At 36.0% G+C, this 17,584-nt stretch overlaps 1 protein-coding gene across 1 annotated transcript; it reads right to left on the reverse strand.

Annotated features, from left to right (window-relative positions):
• Positions 1-3,182: 3,182 nt before the first annotated feature.
• Positions 3,183-4,115, reverse strand: LOC116600003 (olfactory receptor 4C11-like). The gene has a single exon (XM_032359933.1). It carries the CDS (start codon positions 4,113-4,115, stop codon positions 3,183-3,185), a length of 933 nt encoding a protein of 310 aa, XP_032215824.1.
• Between the last annotated feature and the right edge of the window lie 13,469 nt (positions 4,116-17,584).

The raw sequence follows: 17,584 nt of genomic DNA on the forward strand, positions 1-17,584 counted from the left end.
TTTCTTTGTTGGAGATTATTCTGTCTATCCTGCTGACTTGTGCCTTTCAAGTGCAGTGTATTTGCATTTAATGGAACTGTTAAATTTGGGGGAGTAAGTTCATATGATTTTAGTTTACTTTTTTTGTCCTCTTTATAACTTATTTTACTTCTTTTCTATATTTTTTTAGTTAAAAGAGTAAATGGTTTTTGTCTATTATTCAATTTTCTCTTCTTAACATCTTTATTTTTATTTTTGTAAAACTCTATTTTTTAGAGCAGTTTCAGCTTCACAGGAAAACTGAGCCAAAGCTATGGCGATTTCCTTCATCTCCCCTCATTAACAAATAAGCAGAGGGACTGAATAGACATTTTCCAAAGACATACAAATGGCCAACAGATGCATCAAAATGTGCTCAACAACATATATCATCAAGGAGATACAAACCACAATCATAATGAGATATCACATCACCTCTGTTATACTAATTATTATCGAGAAGATAAGAGATATGAAATGTTGGTGAGGGTATGAAGTAAAGAGATTCCATGCACACTATTGATGGGTATATAACTTGGAACAGTTATTATGGAAAAAAGTATAGTGTTTCCTCAAGAAATTAAAAGTCAAACTACCATCCTTCAATCCTACTGTTGGGTATATATCCAAAGGATCAGAAATCGTGATTGTGAAGGGCTATCTGTATTCCTAGGTTCATTACATCATTATTCACAGTTGCCAAGGTGTGGACACAAGCTCATCCTTGACTGATGAATCAGTATAGGAAATGTGAGACATATATTATTCAGACATTAGAAAGAAGGAAACTCTGCCATTTGCAATATCATGGATGGAGCTGGAGGGCTTGATGTTAAATAGAACATGCAACACATAGAAAGAGATGTTTTGAAAGATCTCACTTATATGTGGAAATGATATAGTTCAATTCAGAGAAGCAGGGAGTAGAATGGTGTTACCAGGGGCCAGGCACTGGGGGAAATGGAGAGATGATGTCTCTAGGGTGCATGACTTCAGTTACATAGAATGAATAACTCTAGAGATCTAATATATAGCAAGGTCACTATAGTTAACCATTCCATATGTATATTTGGAATTGCAAAAAGGATAGATCTTAAATGAAGTCTTGAGTGCACACACATAAAAACACACACACAGTAGTAACTATACAGAGAAGATAGATGTGCTAATTAGTTAGATTATAGTGATCTATTTATATATATTTCAGTTATATAAATTTATTTATGTGTGTGTATGTATATATATAAATATATATAAAGTTATATAACATATAATATATAATATATTATATATAACATATAATGTGTTATATATAACATATAAAGTTATATAACATATAAAGTTATATAATATATAAAGTGATATATATATATATATATATATATATATATATATATATATAAAATTGTTGTACATCAATGTGCCAACTTCTGGACACTAATGCAATCAGTAGCCTTCATAATATCTTCTAAAAGCAAAAAGTAGTGAGAACACTAAAACCATGATATTTTAATGACTTTATTTTTAAAACAATGGGTATTAAGGAGGGCACATATTGCATGGAGCACTGGGTGTTATATGCAAACAGTGAATCATGGAACACTAAATCAAAACTAGTGATGTACTGCATGGTGATGAATATAACATAATAAAATTTAAAAAAATTAAAAAGCAATCTTTGACAAGAAGAAAATATTGGTTTTGAAAAGCTTTCCAGGTAAATAAAGGAGAACAGCATTAAAAATGAAATGGAATTTTGTCACAGTTACTAAAGATGTGTTATACTTGAATACACTGATATCAATGAATTTTATTTGTTTATTAAGTTTTTATTTAAATTTCAGTTAGTTCACATACAGCCTAATAGGAGTTTCAGGTGTACAATTTAGTGATTCAACACTTACCTACTATATACCCAGTGCTCATTACCACGAGTGTACTCCTTTATCCCCATCATGTATTTAACTGTCCTCCTACCCACCTCCTCTCTGGTAACCAGCAGTTTGGTCATTATAGTTAAGAATTTTTTTTTTGAATTGCCCCTTCTCTATGTTTTTACTGTACCCATTTTTTTCTTAATTTTTACATGAGTGAAATCATATAGAATTTTTATTCTCTGACTTGTTTTATCATAATACCCTCTAGCTCCTTGTCATTGCAAATGACTATATCTCATTTCTCATTCTTATTTATGACTGAGTAATACACTATATATATAGTGTATCACTATACACTATACATGACTATACACTATAGTCTATATACACTATATACACTATACATAGGTAAATACATGACTATATATATATAGTTCATCATTTGATGGAAATGGGGTTTTTCCATAATTTTGTTATTATAGATATTGTTCCTATAAATATTGGGGTGCATGTGTACCTTTGATTTAATATTTTTGTACTCTCTAAAATGAATGAATTTTAAAACTTCATGATATCACCCCTGGCATGCACATATTTGAAGAGAGGCTGATAATCTACTTTGCTCACTATAAGCATCAAAATTCTATTGGTAATTCTAACTTGTCAATAAACACTACGCCTTCTCTAGGAAAGTACAGATAAAGTGGCTTCCTGCCGCAAAAGTACATTCCCTCTAATTCTGTTAACTAGAGACGAGTTCACTAAGTATTTCTGAATGCCTCTCATACTTTCATTTATTCCATTGATAAACCCAATTTCAGATGAAATAATATACACTTTTTTCCCTTTAAATTAGGTTCTACCCTTCTGTACTACAATCTCAGAAAATACATTGCATCTATGATGTATTGTAATTTCTGAGGTAGTTTTGACCCCATAGGTTATTTCACTGCTTTTCCTTTTAGAGTTGCAGAAGTATCTTGTTGTAGCTCCTATAGGAGGATATATATAGCTCTTCCTATAGGAGCTATAGCAAGAGACTTCTACAACTCATATTTCATATTATGAAATATGAGCATTTCATAACCCATAGTGTCAAACTTGAGCTCTCAGGGGAAGAGACCAGGCTGGCACTATGAGGAAAGCTCAAGTTTGAGGACAGAGGTAGAGAAAAAAATAAGGAAATCATATTTATTATTTATTATATTAGATAGTGTTGGGCAAGTGGATGTACACTATCATATTTGATATCTGTACATGTTTAAGGAATCCGCTAAAGTCCTCAATTCATCTTTTGCTTTCTGTGGTAATTTTAATATACCAGAACTTTCTCATGGCATTTTTCACTTCTGCATTCCTCAGGGTGTAGATGATTGGGTTGAGAAAAGGGGTCCCAATAGTATAAAATACAGTCACCATCTTGTCCATGGGGAAAGTGGTTGGGGGGCGTGTATATATGAATATACATGGACCAAAGAATAATATTACTACTATGATGTGAGAAGTGCAAGTCGAGAGAGCTTTTTTCCTTCCTTCTGCACTGTGGTTCCGCAGTGAATGCAAGATGACAATGTATGAGATCATCAGAATCACAAAACTGCTTGAGCAAATGGCCCCACTGTTAGACACCATCAATAGGTTGATCATATATTTGTCCATGCAAGCAAGTTCCAGCAAGGGCTGTAAATCACAGCAGTAATGATCAATCAAATTGGGTCCACAGAAAGGCATTCTCAATGCCAAAATAATCTGGGCTATAGAATGGATAAAAGACCCTATCCATGCAAGAATGATCAGGGTGGTGCAGACCTGTCGTCTCATGATGGTTGAGTAATGTAAGGGCTTACAGATAGCCACATAGCGATCCACAGCCATGAGGATGAGCACAAAGATCTCCATACAGCCAAATAAATGTAGAGCAAAGACTTGAGTCATGCACTCATTGTAAGATATGGTTCTTTGTGCAGAGAGTGAATCCACAATTAGTCTGGGGGCTGTTGTAGTTGAGAAGCAGGAATCAGCAAGGGACAAGTAAAATAGGAAATAATACATGGGGCTCTGAAGTGTCCGACTGAACTTGATGGTCACAATAATAAGCAAATTCCCTATCATGGTTCCCACATAGAAAATGAAGAAGATTACAAATACCATCTTCTTTTTCATAGGCTCTTGGGCCAATCCTAACAGTATGAATTCAGTTACGCTGATATTTTGCCACATTTTTTCAGGCAAAGTGGAGAAAGCACTGGTTAAAAATAATCTGCAAAGGAAAAAACAATATGAAATGAATACTGCATTTGGAGGCTCAAATCCATATGCTTGATAATGGATGTGCCACTTACCAGTGGGTAATCCCTTACTTTTTGTGTTGTTTTCTTTTGAATAAAGTGCAAGTCATAAAATTCATTCACAATCTATTCACCTAATTGCTAATGGAAGTAGTGAAATGTATCAATAATGAAACAGTACTTGATTCCTCAGGCATAATAAATATTAATTTAGGGGATTTGGTAACAGGCTATCTTTCTGAGCTGAATATCTTTGTTTTGTTTACAGCAAGGACCAGTTAGGGTAGATTGTAGACAAATGAAGAAAAATCATGCATGATTTACATAATGTGCACTCACACCATTTGAACCTGGCAAATGAGTTGTGAAGTGTCTTCTAGTAATATTCTGAACATTCAAGGAATGTTTCAGAATCTGGTAGTGTTTTCCATAATGAAACCTAAAAGGGGAGGGAGAGAGAGAGAGAGAGAGGGAGAACAAGCGAGAACCTTATTTTAGCAGTGAGAATTCAGTCAACTGGTCCAGTCTAATGAAATGTATTTAAATCTGTTACATTGATTGTTTATTTCCAGTTACTTTAACTCTCAATAACTTCTAGTTTTGTATAGTTTTAAATTCATTTTGTGTTACAAAACTTGGTACTTTAAAAATCATACTATTTTGTACAAAGTTGAATTCTTCACCTAGTTCAATGTATCAATGAATATATCCACATATTTTCTTAAGGCACAAGGAGAGACTGAGACTAAAATAGAGGGAAGATAGAAAACAATTGGCATAAGTCAAAATATTCTTTCTCATTTCATGTTATTTTAAGCACCAGGGATTTAGAAAATAAGCTAAGGAATTTCCACGTCATAGCTGAAAGTTTTCAATAGAATTCCTGAAATCTATTTTCTTGAGCATCCCATACTAGGACTTAAGTAAGAGAAGTTAGAAAAAAGAGGTAACTAATATTTATTTATCTCTGTCAAACAGTGGAAAAAACCTTCTCTGTCCTCTTCACATACATTTTCCATATAGTAGTACAATTAAATGCATAAGTGCCAGGGCATTATGTACTTTTACAACATGTATTCAAGACAAAAGCATAATTTTCTAAAATATAAATGCATTTCAGAGGTCAATTTTTAAAAACACAGTGAAGAGAGTACTTGGGTGTCTCAGCTGGTTAAGTGTCCGACTCTTGATTTCCACTCAGATCATGATCTCAGGATTGTGAGATTAAGTCCCACTCTGGGCTTCATGCTGGGTACAGAGCCAGTTTAAGATTCTATCTGTCTCTTTCCTTCTGCCCCTTTCCTTGGTTTGGTTCTCCCTTTAAATAAATAAATAAACAAAATCTTTAAAAATAAACCAGTGCAAATGAAAATGGGCAAAAGAACTGATTTTAAAAGAAACTCTTCTCATTAAACATAATTTGTAAAGATTAGCAATTTCATTACTAGAAAAATACATTCAATTTAAATTCCAATTATATATCCTTTCACCTGTCATATTAACCAAGAGACCTTTTTTGGATAAATGTCTCTTAATAAACACTGCTGAAAATGCTGCCAGAAACAACTGATCCCACACATTCTTGGTAGGAGTTTAAGGGGATGCCGTCTCTCAGGGAGTGATTTTCAGCATTGAGGATATTTCAGTGGAAAATAGACACAAGTCTAGTGCTTCCATTTGCTGTAAGTAGTCTCACTCACAGGCACAAAGACAATCACAACAGTCCTTTTCATGTTGGCAAAAGGTAAGAGACCACTTCAATACCCATCAGAAGGAACCTAAGTGAGTTGGGGACAGTGTTTTATGCAATCATTAAAAAAAAAAAACAGTGGTTATACATGTGTAATGGTTTCTAAAATATGATGTGATTCACAGACCTGTACCCCTGGGGATAAAAATATATGTTTATAAAAAATAAAAAATTAATTAAAAAAAATAATAATAAAATAAAATATGTTGTGAAATGATAGAATTCAGGACTGTATGATGAGGATGGTAATGTTTTCATTAAGAGCAGAACAATATATATCACACACTCATGGTCTCATATCAGTTATATTTAAGAGAGTACTGAGATTGCATAATATGACTTTAGGGTGGGGAAATTGTATTCTTGGAATCAAAGTTAGGAGGATGACTTACCTTTTAAAATGTTCCCTTTAGTAATTGAAAATATGTCATAATGATGCTGCACTGAAAATAAAGCTTTTAAAAACCTTCTCTTAGTAGATGGTTTGTTAATCACATTGGCATATTACTGGATGATAATTATTGTCTTCTGACAGACTGCAGAAACAGCAAAATTCCCAGGGCCAGAGTAAGATCTAAATGTCTGTGTAAGAGGGTGAGTCAGCTCTGGAGGCAGTTCTGGACTCAAGGCTCTTAACCACATCATATCCCAACCACACTGAAATTCACTACAGTTTGCCCTGAACTCTTAGGATTTCACCAGATATGCTCTTTATCCAGCTCTTCAACAGACAGGAATGGGATATTGTCCATGATTTCTAACAGTTAAATATTATTTTAAAAAAAGTATCTATGTATCATCTATCTATCATCTATCATAGATCTCTATCACCTATCATCTATCTATGGGAGGGTTATAGACTAAGCCATTTGTATCATTCACATAATAATAAGTAAAAGAAAAACATACATTTGAACAAAGCAACATAAGGCAGGGAATTTTTATCTGTTCGCTGCTCTACCCAAAGTATAATCATCTTCTCTATGGAGCATTTTCTGGAACACTGGAATAGATATAATTTCTATTTGCTTATCTCTCCATGAGGAGCCCATGTGCATGTCTTGTATTCCATCTATTCAGTTTGGATTGTGATGTACTTCCAGAAAATTCCCTAAACTTTCTATCCTTCCACAAATGCCACCAGTGTGGCATTTATCAGATAACTTTCTCTGAGTATGAAATAAGGTTATGTTAATGCCCAACACAAATCTTACCAGTTTTGATAAGAGCTTATGCAAAGAGTGGGCAGTTCAGTTGTCTCTTCTTTTATCAAAGTTATTTTGCCACGTTTTGCTCAAATGTCAATTAAAAAAAAAAAGTGTTTCTAAAACTCTGTCTGATCTCTTTTGATGTCACCGATGTTCAGGTTCTTGCTCCCTGCCAGAAAACAAAGATGGTCCTGAATTCATCCCACATTTTCTGAAATCAACTTTCACACGGAATGTTGACTGGGAAATGTCTCTCCTTTGCCTTTCCTGTAGCAGTATTTAAACATGAATGATGCAAAATATGGAGTCTAGGGAAGGTCATTCCCTGAAGTGCCCCTTCCCTTTTAATTAGGAAGCATGAGCTAGATGGAATAAAGAACTTAATCTTCAAAATTGAAGAAGTCAAATTATCACTCTTCGCAGATGATATGATGCTATATGTGGAAAACCCAAAAGACTCCACTCCAAAACTGCTAGAACTTATACAGCAATTCAGTAAAGTGTCAGGATATAAAATCAATGCACAGAAGTCAGTTGCATTTCTCTACACCAACAGCAAGACAGAAGAAAGAGAAATTAAGGAGTCAATCCCATTTACAATTGCATCCAAAACCATAAGATACCTAGGAATAAACCTAACCAAAGAGACACAGAATCTATACTCAGAAAACTATAAAGTACTCATGAAAGAAATTGAGGAAGACACAAAGAAATGGAAAAATGTTCCATGCTCCTGGATTGGAAGAATAAATATTGTGAAAATGTCTATGCTACCTAAAGCAATCTACACATTTAATGCAATTCCTATCAAAGTACCATCCATCTTTTTCAAAGAAATGGAACAAATAATTCTAAAATTTATATGGAACCAGAAAAGACCTCGAATAGCCAAAGGGATATTGAAAAAGAAAGCCAACGTTGGTGGCATCACAATTCCGGACTTCAAGCTCTATTACAAAGCTGTCATCATCAAGACAGCATGGTACTGGCACAAAAACAGACACATAGATCAATGGAACAGAATAGAGAGCCCAGAAATAGACCCTCAACTCTACAGTCAACTAATCTTCGACAAAGCAGGAAAGAATGTCCAATGGAAAAAAGACAGCCTCTTCAATAAATGGTGCTGGGAAAATTGGACAGCCACATGCAGAAAAATGAAATTGGACCACTTCCTTACACCACACACAAAAATAGACTCAAAATGGATGAAGGACCTCAATGTGCGAAAGGAATCCATCAAAATCCTTGAGGAGGATTGGGCGCCTGGGTGGCTCAGTGGGTTAAACTGCTGCCTTCGGCTCGGGTCATGATCTCAGGGTCCTGGGATCGAGCCCCACATCGGGCTCTTTGCTCAGCAGGGAGCCTGCTTCCTCCCCTCTCTCTCTGCCTGCCTCTCTGCCTACTTGTGATCTCTCTGTCAAGTAAATAAATAAAATCTTTAAAAAAAAAAAAAAAAAAAAAAAAAAAAAATCCTTGAGGAGAACACAGGCAGCAACCTCTTCGACCTCTGCCACAGCAACATCTTCCTAGGAACAACTCAAAAGGCAAGGGAAGCAAGGGCAAAAATGAACTATTGGGTCTTTCATCAAGATCAAAAGCTTTTGCACAGCAAAGGAAACAGTTAACAAAATCAAAAGACAACTGACAGAATGGGAGAAGATATTTGCAAATGACATATCAGATAAAGGACTAGTGTCCAGAATCTATAAAGAACTTAGCAAACTCAACACCCAAAGAACAAATAATCCAATCAAGAAATGGGCAGAGGACATGAACAGACATTTCTGCAAAGAAGACATCCAGATGGCCAACAGACACATGAAAAAGTGCTCCATATCACTCGGCATCAGGGAAATACAAATCAAAACCACAATGAGATATCACCTCACACCAGTCAGAATGGCTAAAATCAACAAGTCAGGAAATGACAGATGCTGGCGAGGATGCGGAGAAAGGGGAACCCTCCTACACTGTTGGTGGGAATGCAAGCTGGTGCAGCCACTCTGGAAAACAGCATGGAGGTTCCTCAAAATGTTGAAATAGAACTGCCCTATGACCCAGCAATTGCACTATTGGGTATTTACCCTAAAGATACAAACGTAGTGATCCAAAGGGGCACGTGCACCCGAATGTTTATAGCAGCAATGTCCACAATAGCCAAACTATGGAAAGAACCTAGATGTCCATCAACAGATGAATGGATCAAGAAGATGTGGTATATATACACAATGGAATACTATGCAGCCATCAAAAGAAATGAAATCTTGCCATTTGCAACAACATGGATGGAACTAGAGCGTATCATGCTTAGCGAAATAAGTCAAGCAGAGAAAGACAACTATCATATGATCTCCCTGATATGAGGAAGTGGTGATGCAACATGGGGGCTTAAGTGGGTAGAAGAAGAATCAATGAAACAAGATGGGATTGGGAGGGAGACAAACCATAAGTGACTCTTAATCTCACAAAACCAACTGAGGGTTGCTGGGGGGAGGGGGTTTGGGAGAAGGGGGTGGTATTATGGACATTGGGGAGGGTATGTGCTTTGGTGAGTGCTGTGAAGTGTGTAAACCTGGTGATTCACAGACCTGTACCCCTTGGGATAAAAATATATGTTTATAAAAAATAAAAAAAAATAAAATAAAAATCTTCAAAATTTATTTATTTATTTATTTATTTGGTTTTTATTTATTTTTTTAGATTTTTATTTATTTTTAAAATTTCTTTTCAGTGTCCCAGAATTCATTGTTTATGCACCACACCCAGTGCTCCATGCAATACATGCCCTCCATAATACCCACCACCAGGCTCACCCAACCTCCCACCCCCTGCCCCACCAAAACCCTCAGATTGTTTTTCAGAGTCCACAGTCACTCATGGTTCATCTCCCCCTCCAAATCCCCCAACTCCCTTCTCATCTCCATCTCCCTATGTCCTCCGTGTTATTTCTTATGCTCCACAAATAAGTGAAACCATATGATAATTGACTCTCTCTGCTTAACTTCAATATTTATTTTTAGATTATGGGGAAAAGGTGTTTCTTTGGGCCAAAATGGAGTCTTTTTAGCTATAATTTAAGGGATAAAAATAGTAAAAAAAAAAAAAACGTGATTATCATGACTTGGGGAGATGGAGAGGAATAGTGAGTTGAGGGAAATTGGAGGGGGAGATGAACCATGACAGACTGTGGACTCAGAAACAAACTGAGGGTTTTGGAGGGGAGGGGAGTGGGAGGTTGGCTGAGCCTAGTGGTGGGTATCGTGGAGGGCACACATTGCATGGAGCACTGGGTGTGATGCATAAACAATGAATTCTGGAAATTGAAAATAAATTAAAAAATAAAAATGTAAAAAACAAAGTCCTTTGGATTAAACAAACAAAAACAAAAACAAAACAAACAAACAAAAATAAAACAAAAACAACGACAACAGCATCAACAAAAACAGTGATTATCTAGTGATCTAGTGCCAGGCCATGGTTACTGATACCATTATCCAAGAAATGAATTTGGACTTCTTAAATAAATGACTGATTCTATGTCTGAGGCAGCGAATATACAAGATGAACTGGAACATCTTTTTTTTTTTTAATATTTATTTATTTGACAGAGAGACAGAGCCTGAGAGAGAGAGAAAGTCCAGAAGCTGGGAGAGTGTCAGGCAGAGGGAGATGGAGAACTAGGCTCCTCACTGAGAAAGAATCTCCATGCGGGGCTGTATCCCAGCACCCTTGAGATCATGACCTGAGCTGAAGGAAGAAGCTTAATGGACTGAGCTACCCAGGTGCCCCAATCAGACATTTTTTTTTTTTTTTAATTCTACAAGGTAAGGAATTGCTAACACACACAAACACACACAAATACACACACATACATACACACACACACGTACATTCATTGTGATTAGAATATGCCAAAGGGACACAAAAGCCAATGGGAAGACACTCCCAGTGGCAAAAGTTAGAAACAGTTGAGGAACAAAATAAATGACACTGATTTGAAATGTAATTCCTAATTTAAAAATGCACACGTTTATTATGATGCTAAACACTTAAATAAACATCTAGTAATTAGGTAATAATAGACTAATCTCCCATATAAAAGAATCCCTACTGAGATTAGAAGTAATCTTCTCTCAAAGGGTTATAGGATAACTCTCAATCTTTTATTTGTAGGTTGTACACAAGTTAATTCCTTCCAAAGGCTCACTGTGAAATTGGATGGGGAGGGGGCAAAGGGGGGAGTAAATTTACAGAGGAGAAATGTAGCAAACACTACCTCAACCAGGTGATCAAGGTTAACACCAACAATGATGAGTCACATTGAAAATGGGTACCCACTGGCATGATCTGATGCAAATGGCACTTTGCTTCTCTGATCTTTCTCCCAATAACCCATTAGCCCAGTTCAATCTTGAGTAAAATATCAAACAAACCCCAAATGAAGGTTTTTATATGAAATGTATCACTAGTTCTGCTCCAAACAGTCAAGTTTATCAAAAATAAGAAAAGTCGAGCAGAATTATTGTGATGGGCACTGAGTTGGCTATAGAAATGTAGAATTCTTATTTTTCACACCTGAAAGTAATAAAATGCTGTACATTAGGTGTACTTGAAATAAATAAGAGATTATCTAGAGAAACTCACTGTCTGGAGGTGCTGAAGAAAACACATCAACTGAATTTAATGTGGTATGCTGAATGAAATTCTGGAGAAGAAAAATGCCATTAAGTGAAAGTATTTTGAATAAAACATGGTTGTTAGTTAAAAATAATGTGTTCCCATAAAGTTATTCACTTGTGAGCTAATGTACTATTCTATGTCAGATGGCAACAGAGGAAACTGAACATAGAGCATATAGGATTTTCCTGTAAATAGAAATCTGTTACAAAATATAAAGTTTATTGGGGTGTCTGAGTGGCTCAGTGGGTTAAAGCTTCTGCCTTTGGCTTGGGTCATGATCCCAGGGTCCCGGGATTGAACCCTGCATCAGGTTCTCTGCTCAGCAGGGAGCCTAATTCCTCCTCTCTCTCTCTCTCTCTCTCTGCCTGCCTCTCTCCTGACTTGTGATCTCTATCTGTCAAATAAATAAAGCTTTTTTTTTTTAATCAAGTTTATGAAACATAAATGGTGTATTTCATTTGATATGTCATCAAAGTGTATTGGTCTTGAAGCATGGCTCAAAAATTCCTTCTTTTTCTATGCTGAATAATATTCCATTGTATGTGTACCACATTATGTTTGTTCATATGTTGATGGACACTTGAGTTCCTTACCTATTTTGGCTGTCAAGACTAATGCTGATATGGACATGAGGGTACTCATATCTATTTTAATCCCCACTTCCAGTGGTTTTGCTATATACCTGGAAGTGGAAATTTGAGATCACTTAGTCATTGTATTGTTAGCTTTCTGAAGAATGTCTTGCTGTCTTTCATAGTGGCTGCACCTATAATCTTATGAACAGTATGCATATGTGTGTTTAGTGAACTTGGATATTTTTTCATGTGCTCATTGTCCATTTGTATATTTTTTTTGAGAATTTTTTTTTCATGTGTTTTGTTGATATTGAATTTTAGGAGTTAAATCATTTACCTTTTCACTCTGTTGACTGTGGCCTTCTTCAGAAGTTTTTAACTTTGAGTTAGTTCAATTTATTTATTTATTTCTTCTGTATCCTGTGTTTTGGGGTTATATTCAAGAAATTGTTTCCTAAGGTAAAGTCTTAAAGCTTTTGTTTTTCATTTATATTTTCTTCTAAACATTTTATAGTTTTGGGAGGCCTAGGTGACTCAGTTGGTTAAGTGGCTGCCTTTGGCTCAGGTCATGATCCCAGGGTCCTAGGACTGAGCCCTGTATCAGGCTCTTTGCTGAGCCAGGAACCTGCTTCCCCCACTGCATGCCATTCCAGTTGCTTGTGCTTTTATATATTTATTTTTAAATTTTATTTATTTGACAGAGAGAGAGAGAGCCAAAGAGGGAACACAAGCAGTGGGAGAGGGAAACGCAGGCTTCCCACAGAGCCAACTGTTCAACGAAGGGCTGGATTCCATAACTCTGGGATCATAACCTGAGCTGAAGGCAGATGCTTAAGGAGTGAGCCACCAGGTGTTTCCCCACCCCAGCTATCCTTGCTCTCTATTTCTCTTTTTGCTCTGTGTCAAACAAATTAGTAAAATCTTTAAAAAAAATAAACCTTTTATAGTTTTAACTCTTGTACTCAGGTCTTTGATGTCTTTGAGTTTATTTTGTATATAGTGTAAGGCAGTGGTCTACTGTCATTCTTTTGCACATAAAACTTTAGCTTCCCCAGACTATTTTTTGAAATAAACTATTGTTTTCCTATTGGATGATCTTGACATCCTTGTAGAAAGTCAGGTGACCATATATTTAATGGTGCATTTCCAGGCTCTGCAATCTATTCCATTTGTCTCTATGTCTGTCTTAATGCCATTACCACACTATTTTGATTACCACACTATTTTGATTGTAATAAGTTTTAAAATAAGGAGATGTGAGACATACAATTTTTCTTTTTCCTTTTTTTTAAAGATACTTATTTATTTATTTGACAGAGAGAAAGAAGACACAAGCAGGGGATTGGCAGACAGAGGGAGAGAGAGAAGTGTCCCTCACCTCCCGGCAGGGAGCCCAACACTAGGCTTGATCCCCATATCCTGGAATCATGACATGAGCAGAAGACAGACAATAAATGGACTGAGCCATCCAATTGCCCCAACTTCTTTTCAAGAATTTTTTTGACTAAAAATCCCTTGAGACTTCATATGAATATTTCAGCTGATTTTTCAATCAGCAAATTTGTCAGGAATTTGCAGGAATTTTGACAGGGGTTGTATTAAATGTGCAACATTTAAGATACCATTTACTTCTAAATAATATTGAGTCTCCTGATCCTTGAAAATTTCTAATCATTTGGAACACACACACACACACACACAGGCTTATTTAAAAGAATTGACTTTCATGTATATGGAAGCTGGCAAGTGCAGATGAGATTTAGACTCACATTTTGAGTCTAAAGACCAGAAACTGCTATAAACCAGTAAAAGCCAATGTCCCAGTACAGGTCCATAGGCAGGAGACTCCTTAGATCAGGAAGAGTTAATGTGTCACAGGGCAAGTCATCAGTCAGAGAGAGCTAATGGTTAGTTGGAAGGATCTCAGGTAGGAGATTTCCCTCTTACTCAGGGGAGGTTAGCCTTCTGTAATTGTCAGGCCTTCATTTAGTTAGATGAGGACTATACATTAGTGAAAGCAATCTACTTTATTCAGTCTACCAATTCAAAATTAATATCATCCAGAAAAAGCTTATCGTCACAACCCAAAACAATAGTTGAAATAATATTTGAGCACCCTGTGAGCTAGGCATGTTAACACACAAAACTAACCAGTACAAGTTCATTATTTATCCACTAGCACCAAGACACATCTCCTTAAGCCATACTTAATCTCTAAACAAAGAAAACACAAGGTCATAATTCCACCTAACATCATAAAACAATCCTGCATACAACTGAAAATTTCCTAAAAGTTCCAGAGGAAGGGAAGGGAATTTTTTGGGTAATTTTTACTTTTCCCCTTGATATTCAGTAAGACAAATACTACAATGGAAAATAAGGATATTAAAATGCTATGACAGAAATTCAATATATCTTCAGTTTCATGATAAGATAATTAAAAAGGAAAGAAAATAAAGCTTTTGAGATATATATATATATATTATATATATATTATATATATATATTCACGTACACAAACACATTCTTGATATAAGGAGTAAATACAATAATTACAGTCTTCATTTTTGTAACAGTTACATGACTAATTCACAAATACTTTCTTTTGTTACCCATTCTGTATTCAATGTGCCTTCAACAAGCACCAAAATTGGCCGTGCTTCTTTACTGATGGGGTGACACAAAACTTCATTACTGAAGGGTCTGGGTCATTAATAGTTCTGCCTAGATTGGGTTATTGTAACATTCCATTGACCTTAATCACATAGTATGGTGATAGTAAGTGTGGTCCTGTCAGATCTCCTATTTTCTAGATATACTTTTTCTTACCTCCATTGTGGAGGAGTAGTCCAATTTCTCCTTGGTTGCCAAAATCAATCACCCCAGCTAGCACAGCAACCTCCCTCTTTGCCTATTGATTTAAATGCATGAGCTGCCCAAAGTGGTCAGACAGCAGTCTTAACCCTCTGTTCAATAGAATGTTTCTGTGTCTACTGCTAGAAGCATTTGTCCCTTTGGAATGCAGACTTCGAAGGAAAAAAAGCATAAGTAAATGGCAACAGGAAGCACAAATTTTGCTAGTGGGTAACTAAGGGTAGTAATGCATGTTGCCTCTCCCATTTCTATCCTTTGATTACAGGACTTCACTATGGTATGAACAGCAATATGGCATGAATGCTTATTCAGAGCATATTTGACCTTGCAGACAACTGAAGACACTTACTCCAGCCCTGGTACGTATTGCTACCTACCTTGTATTATAACTAATTATGCAGAAGGTCATTCCACCATTTTATGAGAGGAATTGCTTTAGCATGGCGAGAAATATAGTAAGACCAATGAATTCCGTAAGTATGGACCCATTGTGGCAGTTCATTTACTGTGGAAAGAGATTATTGATCAGAATGATTGTTGTGTGAAATGCTATGATTTGGGGTAAAAAAATTCTCTAAGTCCATGGATGTAGTTTTGTCAGCAGCATTGCATGCAGGGACTGCAAATCCCTATCGGAAGAAATTGTCTATGGCAGTCAGGACAAAATGCTGCCCTTTCATGATGGAAACATTCCAATGTAATCAACCTGTACCCAAGCTGATCATGTCAAGGAATGCTGCCATATCGGGGACTTCAGGTTGCATCTGCTGAGTTGGCACTTGGCAGTGGTCATGCCCACTGTAGCTTTAGTGGGTAGAAGTCTATTCTGTTGGGACTAGAGGAGATTATGTTGAGTGAAATAAGCCAGTCAGAGAAAATCAATTACCATATGGTTTCTCTTACTTGTGGAACATAAGGAATAACATGGAGGATATTAGGTGAAGTAAAGGAAAAGTTGGGTTTGGGGGGCATTGAACCATGAGAGACTGTGGATTCTGAGAAACCAAATGAGGATTTTAGAGGGAAGTGGGTAGGGGTTGGGTCAGCCTGGTAGTGGTTATTAAGGAGGGCATGTATATCTGGAGCACTAGGTGTTATATGTAAACAATGAATGTTGGAACACTACATTAAAAACAAGTGTATTGTATGGTGACTAATATAACACAAAAAAAATTAAAAATTAAAATTATGTTTTCTTTACCTAGACTTTTTTTTGCTTGTTTGTTTGGTTTGGTTTGGTAACCCAGATCAAGAAAGACTTGAATAGGGTTCCTCTCTATCTGACTTGTAGGATGACTGGAAAAACTAGCCAACATTCTTTCTTTCTTTTTCTTTTCTTTCTTTTTTTTTTTTTTTTTAGTATATTTTATTTTAAAAATTTTAATTCCAGTACAATTTTCATGTGGTGTTCTACTCTCTTCTGATAATCAATGTAGTGATTCAGTAATTCTTTACATTACTCAGTGTTCATCATAAATATACTCTTTTTTTTTTATGTTCAGTTAGCCACTGTATAGTACATAATTAGTTTGTGATGTAGTTTTATTGATTTATTAGTTAAGTCTAAAATCCAGTGCTCCTCACAGCATGTGCCTACTTCATTGGAAGTGTATTGATTATTCTGATTGTTGTATTGAGCCTTCTGTCCTCTTTGGGAAGCATGACTACCTTGCCTTTAAGGAGCTTGAGTGCTACCACTTGACACCTATTACATGGGGTAAACTATCTCCCTTTGCATTGGGATTTCCAAGTTCAGTGACCCTAATGGTATTGTCTACAAAAATACAGTGATCACAGAGGTTTTCAAGGGTGCTGGGACTAGCATGACAACTTTATTTCGAACAGTCATGATAAAAGGTGTGTCTTCTGGACCCTCCCAGGGAGGTTAAGCAGATCTCAAATAACAAATCCATTCTAATATTCCAATCTCCCTATGGCTTTAAATCTATCCCTTCCCTATAATCAAGTCAGGTCAAATTCTAATTTGCTTAATGTGGGTTATATTTTGTTTCCTGCTTCAGCCTCCATGCAGAAAAACTGTTAACTTTTACTCAGTTCCCCAGCTACAATATTAAATGAAGAATCTATTTTTAGTGAACTCATATCAAGATATTTGTCTTGATTAAATTTTATGTTTCTTCCATAATTATCCTATTTCTGTCCTTCTAAATTAGAAAGCACATCATTACTTTGGAATGTAGTGTGCTCCTCATGGGTCAGCCACACTTATAACCTCAGCTTTTGAGGTCTACTGGACTCATGCCTTAGTTATAGGTCTAGGAGTAAAGAGGGTGGTGGGGGTAGGTCCTTA

This window comes from Mustela erminea, chromosome 9 (assembly GCF_009829155.1).
Source record: "Mustela erminea isolate mMusErm1 chromosome 9, mMusErm1.Pri, whole genome shotgun sequence".
Taxonomy (NCBI): domain Eukaryota; kingdom Metazoa; phylum Chordata; class Mammalia; order Carnivora; family Mustelidae; genus Mustela; species Mustela erminea.

What these genes read in the sequence shown, in the direction of transcription:
- LOC116600003 (XM_032359933.1), bottom strand. Translation starts at nt 4,115, where the DNA reads ATGTGGCAAAATATCAGCGTAACTGAATTCATACTGTTAGGATTGGCC.